The sequence below is a fragment of the Seriola aureovittata genome, chromosome 15 (assembly GCF_021018895.1).
Source record: "Seriola aureovittata isolate HTS-2021-v1 ecotype China chromosome 15, ASM2101889v1, whole genome shotgun sequence".
NCBI lineage: Eukaryota > Metazoa > Chordata > Actinopteri > Carangiformes > Carangidae > Seriola > Seriola aureovittata.
Genome location: NC_079378.1, coordinates 8,600,728 through 8,615,120, shown reverse-complemented (window position 1 = coordinate 8,615,120; position 14,393 = coordinate 8,600,728). Strand labels below are relative to the sequence as shown.

Here is a 14,393-nt window from a genome sequence, read left to right as displayed (position 1 = left end):
TATAACAGAAAAGTACGAGTCTAACCAGCACATCCTTCCTCTGTTACTTTACAACATCCCAGCAAAGAAAACACCAGCTGATCCAGAGCCTGCAGCTGAGGGGTTTGTGGGTTTATGTATCAGTGTGCATGTTTATATCCTGTGTGATCGGATGGGTTACAGAAACAGAAACCTAGCTGTGTGGAACATGTTTGTTGAACTAAATGACTACAATAACTTTATGTCAGGATGCTTAACTAATTACTACCACGAGTGATTACTACTATAAATCTAAGACAAGCTCCTAGAATAACTAAATTTACAGCAAATGGAACGACCAATAATCAATAGAGGGTTGTATGCGATTAGTCGACTAAATGATTAAACATTGCTACCATCGCTAGTCATTTAAACTAATTACTGATGTGTTTTTAATATACAATACAGGCAAACTAAGTAACTAACCCCAGCAGTTGGCAGAAAGTGTGACATATGAAACCTTGTAAAACCAAAGTGGCTTGGCAGAAGTTTGATCTAGAAAATGAAAGTAAGATTGTATGTAGGCTGTGTCACAATAAACTGCCATATAAGCACTCGACTAGAGCAACACGTAACCACAGTCGGCACAGGTACATGCAAGTAAAGAATGCTGGTGCTAGCAGTGCTGATGTTAGCCACACTCTGCAAACCAATATGACATTGTTTACAACGTCGCTTTGCTACCAATTAAATTGTGATCAATTACTTTAAATTTTTATTTCTATTTAATCGACATGGACATTGGTCATTAGGATGTTCCTTACTACTGTATGGCACAGAGAAAAGAGACACTGAAGATGTTTTCTGTAGATGAAGGTGGCAGTTTCAGATCAGTCATAATTTAGCACCAGTACTTCACAGTCCGTCACACTGCACCACAAAAGAACCAGAAGTCCTTATTTCATATGTTAATTTTCGTTACAAACAGAGAACGTCTGCAGCCTTTTTTGAAATGACAACGTGTTAACTGCTGACTGCGTCATTCAAAGCGACAAAAAGCGACATTTCAGCTGTTAGTTTTCATGTTGTTACACAGGAAAAAGTTCAGCACATTTTGAAAAAGATAACGCTTTGAACACACGAATAAGAGACAATGATGTTGGTTCTTACAGTCTCTCTTTGTATTACACAGCCACTCTAATAATACTGTCTGACCAATGCAAGTTTAATTGCATTACTGACATATATTACAGCTTTGGAAATCATAAATCACCATGGTAGAAACTGGTGACTAACATTAAGTCAGAAACCAAAAACATAACAGGTTAATAGCAGACTGTCTCTGCATGAACATTATCTGATGTGAAATACAAATTAGACGACTCAGATGCAAAACAAGTGACTCACTGTTTAAAAACCTGTACTTATGAAGGTGTGCGCATGTTTGATCTGAATCCAACTGGATGTACAAACATAAATGTAAATCCTAGCATGCTTGTTTTCTTCCAGTAATGAGGTCCTCTCAGCCACGGCCAGGCAGCCATTGTGCATCCTTTTTCTGTCGGCGTGTTGTTCAGTTCAAGCATTGATGCAAAACGGCTCAGGTAAAAGCAGCTAGTCCACTTCTGTAACAATCTTGTTCTTCATCTGTGGGTCATTTCTGGCCTGTCACTGGGTCACGACTGCTCACCGCCTTCGTCCATCTCTGCTTGTGCTGGAGCTGCGTTTTCCTGCTCAGGGTCACCGGGTAGGGTGTCTGCGACTGTCTGGATGAGCTCCTCAATCTGCTCCTCCGATAAACGCTCCTCACTCTCTTCTACCATCTGAAAACAAACACAAAATTAAATACCATATTTACTAGGGATTTAATTGATAGTTTTATAACAATAATACATCAAATAACAATGTGAAAAGAGTCACTTGTAGTGATGAACCTGCAGAGAACTATCACCTGAATCTACAGCTCTCCGTGGCTTTATGCAACTTTTTGAAGTTTCTGCTCATTGTTTAGCTCTCTGGCTCCACATCTCTCTTGTTTTGGCAAACTGTCAATACTCTCATTGTGCGTTTTTAAGTGGAAGAGCTCTAAAAACCCAAAGTACACTGCCTGCTAGCAGTTAGCAACTAGTTGGTGAACACAGTGGAGCATTTAGCAGCTGGAGACACAGATATTTTCCTCAGAAATTAGACAAAAACAAAGCTAAAAGTGAGTGTATACTGGAGAATACTGGATAAGCAACAGCTTGGTAACAACTTAAAAGGTGATGATAGCTAAATGTTGTTGTTGCAGCTTTAACTTTAACTTTTTGTTCTGATGCATTTCATTGCCTTCTGTAAAGCACTTTGGTAGCGTGACACATGCAGTAAGATGCTATGCACATGAACTTGTCTCACCTTTTATGTGTTTAATCAATTGATCTGCAGTTGACAAAACAATCTCACCTCACCCTCTTTTAAGCAGCTGTTCTGGAGCTCTTAGTCATGTCACATGATTTTTTTTTTTACAGCAGAGGGAATTTGCCAGTTGTCATGGAACAGTACAAGGTCAAATTTCCAACATGGACAATAAGTTCCTCAAGCTCCCAGAAAAATTTGAAATTTTCATGACATCTGTCAAACTCCATCTGCTGATGAAAAATCATGTGATATGGTGAAAAGCACTAGAAGAGCTACTACATGGAGCTTGAGTTGAGACTTTTGTTTCCATTAATCATTACTCAAACATTTTGCTGTGCCAGAGAAACAAACAAACTACTACTCACAGTACAAATGTGTGGCTTCATAACTTAGATGTTGGCAAATTCAGCAGGAGGTGACCTAAAAACAGGAACCTAAACTCTGTTGAATCCATGTGTTTATCAAACCCTGCCAGTCTGAGATGACTTGACAGTCTATTCATGATTCTGGTGATGTATGGCTTGAGAGTAGGAGCTGTGCATGTTAAGTTGTATCTCCATGATACAATCAGTGACACAGATTCATACATTTTAAATGTGACACTAATGAGTGACCTATTCTAATGGAATAAATGGAGCCATGCGCAGAACAGTACATGTCAAAAATGACTCTGCACTACTTTGCCTATGGAGCTGTAACTAAATAGATTTATTATATATATATATACAAGACTTGTGTTATTCCATGTTTCCTAACTGTCAAACATTCCTATGAAAAAAACAGAAATCTAAGAGTTTCCTGGTCCATTTCTAGTACTTCCCTATCCTGTCTGTGGCACTGCCCAAGCACATTTCTTCACTCTGAAGACTGAAATCTTCAAAAACAGATCAAAACATATTGTTTCATTTTTGTAGTTTTTTGCAAACTATACTCAATCAGGAGTAAATAGTACATTTGTTGGGAACTATTTTCAGCTGTGAATTAATACACATTAGGTGCTCTTATCAGTATTTCCTACCTATATGGAATAGACTCATAATAAACTACACCGCTGTTCATCGTAATGAAGAAACATGTAACCTAGTGCAACAGTGCGGCTCAGTTCATTGTTGGTTTTAGACTTATTGTAGGATATGTTGACAAAAAGAAAACAAAAATAATATCACCAGATTTATCCTTTAAGTGAGTCTTAGTATATGGCAGTTTTGCTTGTTTCTACCACAGTCATTTTGTGAAACAATCATGGAAGTCACCAGTAGTGTATAAGAGAGATACAGACAGGTAAAGTGCAACATGTAATAATAATAATTGATGACAGTAAAAAGCAAAACACTCACAAGCTGAATTTCCACTGCTGTCTGCGGCCGGTGGTTCAGTAGCTGCAGTTTCTCAGCCCTGATGACATTAGCGGGGAGAATATCATCAGTGTGTATATGTTTTACAGATGTTTTAAAAATGCTGTGTATCTTGTTCTTTGTAAATACCAAACGAAAACATGAAATCTATGCATCTGTCAGATCTTACTGACTTTGTGAGTTTGTGAGGCATCATGGTGGTGAGGAACTCTTTGACGATCTCAGGACTCTGTCTGCTGCAGGGCGTCTTCGACAGGTACTTCAGCGTCTGTGTGGAGATGCAGAGCAAACTGTAGGCATGCTTTTGTAACAGTGCAAGTGTGAAACAACAGGCGCACACAGCGAGTTAAAGGCAGTGAAGAGAGGGAGAGGACGTGAGCCGACCTCATACATGATGGTGTTTAAGTTCTGCTGCCCGGTGCTGTGCTTGTTCTTCCCGCTGTCCTTCCTCTGTTCCTTCAGGTCTGTCAGGAGTTTGAACACCTGAGAAAAACATAGAAAGACAAATCTGAAGCGACACTCGACACAAGTGTTTTCATCTCTTGACTGGACAGTGCAAAACACAGTGAGACAGTGAGAGCAAACACATGAACTTACCTCATAGTTACTGAGCATAGCAGAGTTAGAATTTTTCCTGAAAAGAAGAAAATAAATGTTTAAGCACCAAAGCTTATTTTTGACCTATTTTGATCATTCAATCAATTGTACAAAATCCATAAATACTCAATGTTTATGTCAATAACCAGCACAGTGACAGAGAAAAGTAGAAAAAACCCAAGTATTTTGTTTGTAATTTACTTAAGTTAATTTCCTGTCGATGACTAATCGATTACCTAATATTTCACCAAGCCAAATTTGAAAATTCTCTTATATTTTACATTGAGTGTAATATTTATGTATATCACTGAAAACACAGCAGCTCAGTGTGTACCTGACCATACATACTCATATAAACACACCAGGGCATCCATGCCCATCTATATTTTAAGTTTTTAGACTTTAGAGAGATTTTCAAATGTGTCTAACGGCAGTTGTGTCGTCACACTCCTGTTTCCCTCGAGCTGAAGTCGAAGTTATTTTACCTTTGTAACTGCAATGTTTGTCTACAGCTAAAACTAACAGATATAGCTGTAGATAAATGAACTCACTGTAAACACATACGACTTAAAAATCTATAAACAAATATCTTACACTTCCATTTCGCCAGGGTCTCGGTTTTAGTCGCTTCTCCAAAAGTGTCCGTGTAGAAAATGTAGTCCAGGCCAAACGTTCCGTCTGCATCAACTGGCGTCATTTTCTTCTTCTTTTTCTTTGAGAGAAAAATAAATGAATGAATGAACGAATGAATAAATAAAATCTGTGTTTATCGCCATTAGTTTATGTAGATTTGTTTATGTCCGACCGCTTATGACCCACCTTCATTTGGTATTTTTTGAATCGCCAAAATCAGTCAACAGTCATCTGTTATGTTTGGTTAGTGCTGCCTTCTCCTTGTTTCAGGCAACTTTGGGATTTGTAAAAATGTGGACCGGAGGAAAGACATGACATTTTGGAAGCTGAGGATGGAAAGCAGCGACCTGTCAAAATATCTCCACCTAATGTTCAAACCGACTCACTGCAGGAAAGCACAAACCAAGAACCAGGAAGAAAGAAATCATGTATTTCAGGTGAGACAGGTGACAGTTTTTTCAGCAATCGACCACCTCTTTTGAGAGCTTGCTTCACCGTTTCAACTTTTTTTGCATAATCAGTAAAGTTCTCATGTTCTGACAATAGGAGGTAAAACAACAAGCTCTTTGTCGTTGTTCTTTTTTGCTAATTCTTTAAACTGTGAACTTCTTTTCAGGGAGTCCTCAACAGTTCCTGCTTTGTTGCAGGTAACAGATGTGGATGTCTTGATAGTTGAGCCCCACTTTAAAGAATGTGTTGCATGTGACTCCTCTCCCTAGAAATAAAAACATGAAGTCTCATTTAATTCACTTACAGTAAAACAACTTTTATTCCATTGAAGAAATACCAAACTTTTCATGCCATCTCAAAAACAAGGCAGAAGTAAAACAAAAACACATACTCACAACATAATAAATCAAGATTTATCATGTTCTTTAACAATTAAGAAATTGTGCCACAATTGCTAAATTGAATTATTACAAAATAAAAATAAGTCTCTGTCATCTATTTCATGTATACTTTCATTTGCCAATACACATATAAAATAAAACATGACAAACCTTTGCAACAAGTTGCAAATTACGAGGTTGATGGCTCTCCCCATTGTGGTCGTCTGTATTATTCTTGAGATAATTGAAAGAAATATATTATGAAATGCATGTTTACAATTCTTGACATGTTACTATTATTTTTATATTTTCTATTTGTTTCCTTGATAAGAGATACAGAGCTAGATTAAATGACCAAACTCATGTCAATAAGTAAATAATAATAATAAATGTTGTGGTAAAGGTTGTATACATTTGTATGAAACAACTTAAACTGACAAGATATTTCATTAAGTCTCATTTAATTCATTTACATTAAAACTATTTTTATTGTATTAAAGCAATCCCAAACTTGTCCAAAGTGAAATGAGAAATCATACTAAATAAATTTTTATCATATTTTTTAGAAAATTAAAGAAATCATCAACAAAGAACAAGAAATGGTGAATCAAATGGTAAATTACAACATTATAAAAGAAAAACAAGTCTCTGTGTACCTTGACAGTTTCGTCCATTGATCCATTATTTTCAGTCTTCGACTTAGGTTCCATTTTGAATGTGAAGTTTCCCGCTGAATTTAACGAGTGCTGAAAGGAGGTGATTACAATCCTTACCTACAGGAAAAGGAAAATAAATATGAAACAAGAACTAACCATTCATCGTGTTCATATCATTGAGAAACTTATCCTGATGAACTTCACAATAAAAAAACAAAAAAAAACAATGAATATAAAGTGGCCATCAGTCTGTTCATTGGTGCACTGCTTTGTGCTGAATCACTCTAGTGCCACGACACAAAACTTAAAAATCTAATGTAAGCAAAGGCTCTTCCTCACAGATTACTACTAAGAAAGTATAAAATACAATCAAATAAAACACAATAATTACGCCTACAAGTAGGTTATATTAGATTGTAATAAGATTGAAACAGGTGATTTTATACATTTTAACACTAGCATGAGGCCCTATCACGTCTATACATAGGCCTAGCAACTCATATCCAAGCAATCAATATCACACTTAAAAGTTATTTGACATTACTTTAGTCTAACTATTATCCAGGCGTCGTGTGTCGGTTAAAAATGGTTCAATTCAGATAAATATATCTATATGGCATTTATGTACCATTATCCAAATAGCTTCAGATATGTTACATTACTGTTGATAATGTTCAGCCCTGTCTCAACCACACATCCTGTGACCTCTTTAGCTGGTTCAGTGAAGTTTAAGATATTGTTTATTTATTTTGAACTTACCAAACAGCCTGTTTGTGTAAAGTTAGATGCCGATCGGGTTTGAAGTGTGTCTCGAGTCGATCTACACGTGGGCTTTCCGTCTTACAGGCTATATGGGTGTGGTACGGATATGGCGGATACGGAAGGCAGATTTCTCTCTCTCTCTCTCTCCTTTAATATAATAACCAAACTGTAGGCCTATTCCATTTTCTTTCTTTTCGTAACAATTACAAAAAAAGAACATGCACATCACATGTCAACAGCAACATTTAGATCCAGAGGTAAACATCAAGACAAATAAGAAACATACCTGTCAAATAGGTAAATTAAAAGAAGAAGAATGAATTAATAAATATATCAAATGACATGTAAATAAAATGAATAATAAAAAGTTCATTGACGGCATCAAGCTGATTTCTTTTACTTCTCCTCTTTCTTTGTTTAAGAGAAAAATGAATGAATGATTAAATAAATAAATAAAAACTTTCCTCATCCCCATTGTTTTCTGTAGATTTGCTTGTTTCCGACTGGTTGTGACCTACCTGTCAGTCCAACACTCATCTGTTATGTTTGGTTAGTGCTGCCTTCTCCTTGTTTCAGGCAGCTTTGGGATTTTATAAATGTGGACCGGAGGAAAGACATGACATTGTGGAAGCTGAGGATGGAAAGCAGCGACCTGTCAAAATATCTCCACCCAGCGTTCCAACCAGGAAGAAAGAAATCATGTATTTCAGGTGTGACAGGTGACAGTTGTTCCAAGAACATTTCCATGTATCAGTAAACATGTGATGGTGTAATTAAAGGAGTAGTGCCACCCCTGTCCATTTCTCTATAGCCTACTACCAAACTCTGCTTGATTCAAGAACTAATATCAGCAATTACTACTGGTTTCAGGAAGAGAAAAGCAAGGATTGTTTTGAGCTTTACAAACAGATCCAAGTCATTTATGTTGCAAAGCAGTGTATTATTATTGTGCAGTCCTATTACATACATGCATAATAAATCTGCATCACGGATTTGGCATCTTAACACATAGTTCAGTTCCTGCATTGCATAACTTAAAAACAACATGAGTGTTTCACTATCAGGCATCAACTGTTACAGAAAGTGCAGAAAATCTGAGTTATTCAAAGTGACAGATTCTGTAAGTTAAACTGACAATTTGATGTTTGACCTCTCATTCATGCACTTATGATTTTATATGTATAAAAGAAAAGAATACAACAGACAACCAAAATCCAAAAATGAAAAAATTACTTAATTGTAATAATAATAATAAATAAAAAGACTCTATTTTAACCAGATAAGATTCTTTGTAATTCGCACTTCAAGAGACCAATCCAAAACAGTAATCAAGATAATAGATACAGTATGACAAAGTGCAATATCAAGTATAACTATTGTTTTTAAATGTTAAAAAAATGTTAAAAACAAAACATCAAAGTCCAAAGACACAATGGAAAGTGGAAGACATTAGATAATGATAATAGATTTTTGTGTGAGAGTTTAAAAAATAAGATCCTTTTTTTTATTTTTACATGAAACTTATACAAAGTACAGCATCAACAAAAACAAGCATTTAGAGTTACCAATGTGAGAAAACACAGCTCCCTTTATCCAAAAAGTTATTGTGGCTATTTAAGTTTTGTATCAGATCCCTCCACCAATCCCTGCATGCCGTAGGTGTTTAACAACATAAATATCCAGATATACCGGTATGAAAAGAGACATGAAAGCTATTGTTGCTCTCTGCTGAAACCGCTGTGACTTTATCTTCTTGTCAGTAGTTAACAGTGTCTGTTTACACGTCACTAATGTCCTGTTCCTCATCCCCATTGTTTTCTGTAGATTTGCTTGTGTCGGACTGGTTGTGACCTACCTGTCAGTCCGACACTCATCTGTTATGTTTGGTTAGTGCTGCCTTCTCCTTGTTTCAGGCAGCTTTGGGATTTTATAAATGTGGACCGGAGGAAAGACATGACATTGTGGAAACTGAGGATGGAAAGCAGCGACCTGTCAAAATATCTCCACCTAATGTTCAAACCGACTCACTGCAGGAAAGCACAAACCAAGAACCAGGAAGAAAGAAAACCTGTATTTCAAGTGTGACAGGTGACAGTTGTTCCAAAAACATTTCTAGGTATCAGTAAACATGGTGATGGTGTAATTAAAGGAGTAGTGCCACCCCTGTCCATTTATCTATAGCTATAATATCAGATAATATCATATGCAATTATTATTGGTTCCAAGAAGAGAAAAGCAAGGACTGTTTTGAGCTTTACAAACAGATCCAAGTAATTTATTTTGGGCATTTTTTGACAGTTGATTGCTTGTTTGCTTCATTTAACCTCTCATTCATATATTTGTAATTTTATGTATAAAAGAAATGAATATATAAAAAACAGACCAAAAATCCAAACATGAAAAAAAATACTTAATTGAACATCAGACAGTCATCATTATTGATTTCTTACAGAGTAATAAAATACAAAAAAAATTAGCTAATTTTAACCAGATGAGATCCCTTGAAATTCTCACTTCAAGAAATTCAAAACAGCAATCAACATACAGCATAAGGAAATACAATATCCAGTATAACTCTATTGTTCTTAAATGTAAAAACAAAAATTAAATCAAAATCTCAAAGTCCAACGACACAGTACAAGTGGAAGAATTTAGATAATGTAGATAATGATGGATTTTTGTGGCTCATCATGACAGTTTAAAAAACAAGATACCATAATCACTTGTTTTTTAACATGAAAAGTACAGCATCAACAAAAACAAACAGTTAAAGTTACCAACGTCTGGCTAAAAGTTACTATGAGAAAACACAGCTCCCTTTATCCAAAAAGTTATTGTGGATATTTAAGTTTTGTATCAGATCTCTCCACCAATCCCTGCAAGCCTTATAATAAAATATCCAGATATACAGGTATGAAAAGAGACATGAAAGCTATTGTTGCTCTCTGCTGAAGCTGCTGTGACTGTATCTTCTTGTCAGTAGTTAACAGTGTCTGTTTACACGTCACTAATGTCCATCGGGACAGGTTCCTCTTTCTGAGAGAAGAAATCAAAAAACTTCTTCAAACTCTCATCATTTGTGGCCTCTGAGTTTTTGACTGTATTTCTAAATACCGTGAGGTTTCTGCTCTCGACCAGTTTCTTCACTCTGCTCATCATGTCCTGGTGGTGCGGATAACTGCAAGCGAGGTAGGCCTTCAACACATCAAGGCTTCCTCTTTCCACCAGCTGGACAATGATGTGTTCAATAGTGTCAGACAAACGATAGCCAAACTCAATTACGCTCTTCATGTCACCTCTTGCATCGGGGTAGGTAAATCCCCCTGAATGCATTGCAACAACTCTACAGTACTTATCAAAGACAGGAGAGCCAGATGAGCCATGATAAAAACAAGACTGGTAAGTTAGAACCTCACTGTTATGTTGAACATACTCTGCCACTCCCTCAAAGAACTGACGAGTAACTAAATGAATGGGCCCTTGATTTTCATGGTAACTCTTCTCCACAACCTGGTTACGGTTATCAGGTGGAATAATCACACATGGATCTATTTTTTTCACACCACCATAAGGATGCCCAATGATACAAACTCCACCGCCTTGGGGAAGGAATCCAAAGTGTTTTAACAGACCGTCAGGCAGCTTCTGATCAGCACTGAGCCTTAACAGAGCCCAGTCATACATGTGCCCTGACACATCGGGACAATATTCAAAGCCAGCGACCTCTTCCACTTTCACTACTCCTGACTTTTGTCCTTCCTCCCTCGGGTCTAGACTTTCATAAGAGAAATGGACAGTGATCTCCACATCAAGCTGCCTATTGTCATTATAAATGTCTTTGATTACATGGCCGTTTGTGAGGACGAACTTGTCAAATAGGAGAAAGCCACTTCCGACTGGGCTCCCTTTTATTCTCACATGACAAACAGAATTACTAAGATCCATCAGCTTCTTCATCGTTTTAACTTCTGTGCACATCTGAACATTCTGCCCATACTCAACCCGCAAGAGATTCTGCACACGAGAAAGCTTAGAAACTGTTTTCCTCCCTTTCACCACACGTTTAAACTGTAAAGACAATTGATTCTGCATCACCGCTGAGTGGGGTATTTCACGTATTACTTCTTCTGGTGCTGTATTGCCATTTAGATTTGGTTCCTGTTTAGGGAATTTGTTCTTCACTGACTTGCTTGTGGTAGTCTGCTGTGAAGGATCTTGGTTTTCATCAGATTCAGATCTCTGAGACTCATTTGGCATCATGTAAGCATCATCCAGACTGCCTGGCAGACTCTCTGGTGGATTAGCCTTATTGAGCAGTATGATCCTGTAAGTTTTACCATCGAGATGATCAACGAGATTGGACATTTCTGTGGTCACGTGAGTGCCTGTGTGAGAGAGCGCACAGTTCTTTTTGAATATAGTTTTCTGAAATCGACCATCTCTTTTGAGAGCTTGCTTCACCTTTTCACCTTTGTATGCATAAACAGTAATTTCCTGAACGATTGTTTTTAGTGCTGGGGTTCTCAGGATTTTCATAACATTTTTACCTCCTATTGTAAGAACATGAAACATCACAAGCTCACAAGATGACGCCTTTCTACGTGGACGAACAGATCCATTACTACCAATTTGCTTTTGCTTGTCCACCGTTTTAGTTTTAACATAACTGACAGTTAAACATTCATCTTTAATTAAGCTGCATGGACAGTGTGAACTGATAGCTCTCCCATCTGCAACAACAACAAGGTCTTTGTCATTGTTCTTTTTTGCTAATTCTTTAAACTGCGAACTTCTTTTCAGGGAGTCCTCAACAGTTCCTGCTTTGTTGCAGGTAACAGATGTGAATGTCTTGCCAGTTAAGCCCCACTTAAAAGAATGTGTTGCATGTGACTCCTCTCCCTAGAAATAAAAACATTAAGTCTCATTTAATTCACTTACAGTAAAACAACTTTTATTCCATTGAAGAAATACCAAACTTGTCATGCCATCTCAAAAACAAGGCAGAAGTAAAACAAAAACACATACTCACAACATAATAAACCAAGATTTATCATGTTCTTTAACAATTAAGAAATTGTGCCACAAATGCTAAATTGAATTATTACAAAATAAAAATAAGTCTCTGTCATCTATTTCATGTATAGTTTTCATTTGCCAATACACATATAAAATAAAACATGACAAACCTTTGCAACAACTTGCAAATTACGAGGTTGATGGCTCTCCCCATTGTGGTCGTCTGTATTATTCTTGAGATAATTGACAGAAATATATTATGAAATGCATGCTTACAATTCTTGACATGTTACTATTATTTTTATATTTTTTATTTGTTTCCTTGATAAGAGATACAGAGCTAGATTAAATGACCACACTCATGTCAATAAGTAAATAATAATAATGAATGTTGTGGTAAAGGTTGTATACATTTGTATGAAACAACTTAAGCTGACAAGATATTTCATCACATAAGAGAAAATCAGTACCTCGACAGTTTTGTCCATTGGTCCGTCAGTTTCAGTTTTCAATTTAGGTTCCATATATTTCCTGCTGAATTTTAAGTCCTGACAGGAAGTGTTTACCTACAGGGGAAAAATGTGATTAATCTCCACTGGTTTACAGTACACAAGAAATCACAATTTAGTGTATTCATATCAGTATTTGTTGTGATTCACAATAAAAACAACAAATGTAAGGTGCCATTTCATGCATAGGATGTATGTGCAAAAATCTTAATGTATTTGTGTTGCTGGAACACGGATATTCCTCCCAGTCTAATGCCACAAAACGAAAGTTAACGATCAACTGTAAGAAAAACCGGGAACCTACAAAATAATATATATGCCTACAAGCATAATAGCTTCGGCTATGTTGTCTTGCTGTTGATAAAGTTAAGCTAGCACCAGTTTAAAGCTTTCCCTTTTCCTGACATGGCTGCCTGTAATGTCCAGTGTGGGGAAAACCGAAAGCGTACTTTTTGCGCAGTGATTAACCGCGGGAAAACACCGATCTGTGTACAATTCAGTAAACACCTTATTCTTTATCTATTATTATTAATTTATTGCTTATACATACTTCATATTAGTGTATAACGTACCAAAACCTCAACACAAACATCTACAGCCAGCGACGGTTGGTCCTGTTGTGCAGCGCGCGCCTTTTCTTTCGTATTTTTCTTTTTCTTCCGCTTCCGCCTTTTCTTCTTCTTCTCTTTTCCGTTTTATGGCGGGTGGAAATCAACGTTACGGTGCATTACCGCCACCCACTGTATTGTAGTGCAGAGCAGAGCCATTATCTTATGAAGTTATTCTACATGCCTGTTTTTCACCCTCCTGTCTCCACCATGGATGTATAAAGAGAGCTACAGCTTAACACTTCATATAATATATATTTTATCTTTTTTTAAATATATATTATATATTTTTTATGGCACAGTTATACAGACAACATTTAGGTAAACATATGTGTCAAATAGGTACATTAAAAGACAACGAAAGAAAAAATATTCAAAGAGGAAAATAAATGCACAGTTTTAGCTGCTTTCAGGGGGGAAAGGTCCTTTAAATCTGTTGTATGTATAGCATAATTCATATTTTTTACTACAATAAAAATGTGAATTGCAAATTTAAATTTATGTAGTCTATGTGGTATTTGGCAGGAATATAAATTTGATAAATCATCATGTATTGTCAGGAGTTTGTGGTCTACAGCTGCCCATATGTCTGAGTCCAGGGCCCTGTTATTGTAATTTGTCAATGCAAATCATTTTTAATGGCAAACAGTCAAGCCAGGACTAAAAACACAGTGACAGAAAAATGGCTTAGGTCATTTAAATCTATATGTGTGAAAACTTTATCTATCAATAGCAGCAGCTAAATGTAGATAAACTAAACAGTACAAGCTTGCTATTCTGACTGCAAACCAACCAGCAATTAGCCTTTTGTTTTGCTGTTTTATCGTCACATTAAATACAAAATACTGGCAAGGTCAAGGTCAAATTAATTTAAAACTCCACTAATTAAAAAAAAACAAAAAAAAAACTATGTGCACCTTTTTAAACCAAAAAAAATCAAATTCCAGAATAATTTCCTAACAAAGCTAAATAATAAGACATTTTCTTCATCTGTATTTACACATTTGTATCAGCATGACATGGCCACCCCTCACTGGCTCTTGGCCACCCCGGTCAAAATGTTGTGGATACG

General features: G+C 36.5%; 2 protein-coding genes across 4 annotated transcripts; both read right to left on the bottom strand.

Moving 5' to 3' along the window:
- Positions 1-1,121: 1,121 nt before the first annotated feature.
- Positions 1,122-7,801, bottom strand: crcp (calcitonin gene-related peptide-receptor component protein). 3 transcript variants are annotated; one of them, XM_056396406.1, is made up of 11 exons: positions 7,707-7,801; positions 7,186-7,378; positions 6,427-6,543; positions 5,942-6,004; positions 5,127-5,655; positions 4,902-5,019; positions 4,308-4,344; positions 4,095-4,193; positions 3,884-3,978; positions 3,693-3,750; positions 1,122-1,781 (listed from the first exon to the last, which is right to left on the bottom strand). In XM_056396406.1, the coding sequence occupies exons 6-11, from the start codon at positions 4,907-4,909 to the stop codon at positions 1,635-1,637; spliced, it is 444 nt and encodes a 147-aa protein (XP_056252381.1). In that variant the 5' UTR covers positions 4,910-5,019; positions 5,127-5,655; positions 5,942-6,004; positions 6,427-6,543; positions 7,186-7,378; positions 7,707-7,801; the 3' UTR covers positions 1,122-1,634. The 3 variants fall into 3 exon arrangements, with proteins under 3 accessions (XP_056252381.1, XP_056252382.1, XP_056252383.1); XM_056396407.1 differs by having other exon boundaries at positions 7,186-7,335; positions 7,707-7,781; XM_056396408.1 differs by lacking the exons at positions 4,902-5,019; positions 5,127-5,655; positions 5,942-6,004; ... (1 more) ...; positions 7,186-7,378; positions 7,707-7,801 and adding an exon at positions 4,793-4,811.
- Positions 7,802-8,743: 942 nt separating this feature from the next.
- LOC130182064 (serine protease FAM111A-like) lies at positions 8,744-13,375 on the bottom strand. The gene is made up of 4 exons (XM_056396610.1): positions 13,286-13,375; positions 12,675-12,770; positions 12,375-12,437; positions 8,744-12,087 (listed from the first exon to the last, which is right to left on the bottom strand). The coding sequence occupies exons 2-4, from the start codon at positions 12,726-12,728 to the stop codon at positions 10,186-10,188; spliced, it is 2,019 nt and encodes a 672-aa protein (XP_056252585.1). The 5' UTR covers positions 12,729-12,770; positions 13,286-13,375; the 3' UTR covers positions 8,744-10,185.
- Between the last annotated feature and the right edge of the window lie 1,018 nt (positions 13,376-14,393).

Bases quoted from the DNA above. Each gene is read 5' to 3' on its own strand.
- crcp (XM_056396406.1), bottom strand. The intron at 4,194-4,307 runs GTAAGTTCATGT...TGTTTTTCTCAG, and splicing joins CTATGCTCAGTAACTATGAG to GTGTTCAAACTCCTGACAGA. The intron at 1,782-3,692 runs GTGAGTGTTTTG...GTTTGTTTTCAG, and splicing joins CAGCAGTGGAAATTCAGCTT to ATGGTAGAAGAGAGTGAGGA.
- LOC130182064 (XM_056396610.1), bottom strand. From the start codon at position 12,728: ATGGAACCTAAATTGAAAACTGAAACTGACGGACCAATGGACAAAACT. The intron at 12,438-12,674 runs GTACTGATTTTC...AATTATCTCAAG, and splicing joins CAATGGACAAAACTGTCGAG to AATAATACAGACGACCACAA. The intron at 12,088-12,374 runs GTTTGTCATGTT...TTTTATTTCTAG, and splicing joins ATTTGCAAGTTGTTGCAAAG to GGAGAGGAGTCACATGCAAC.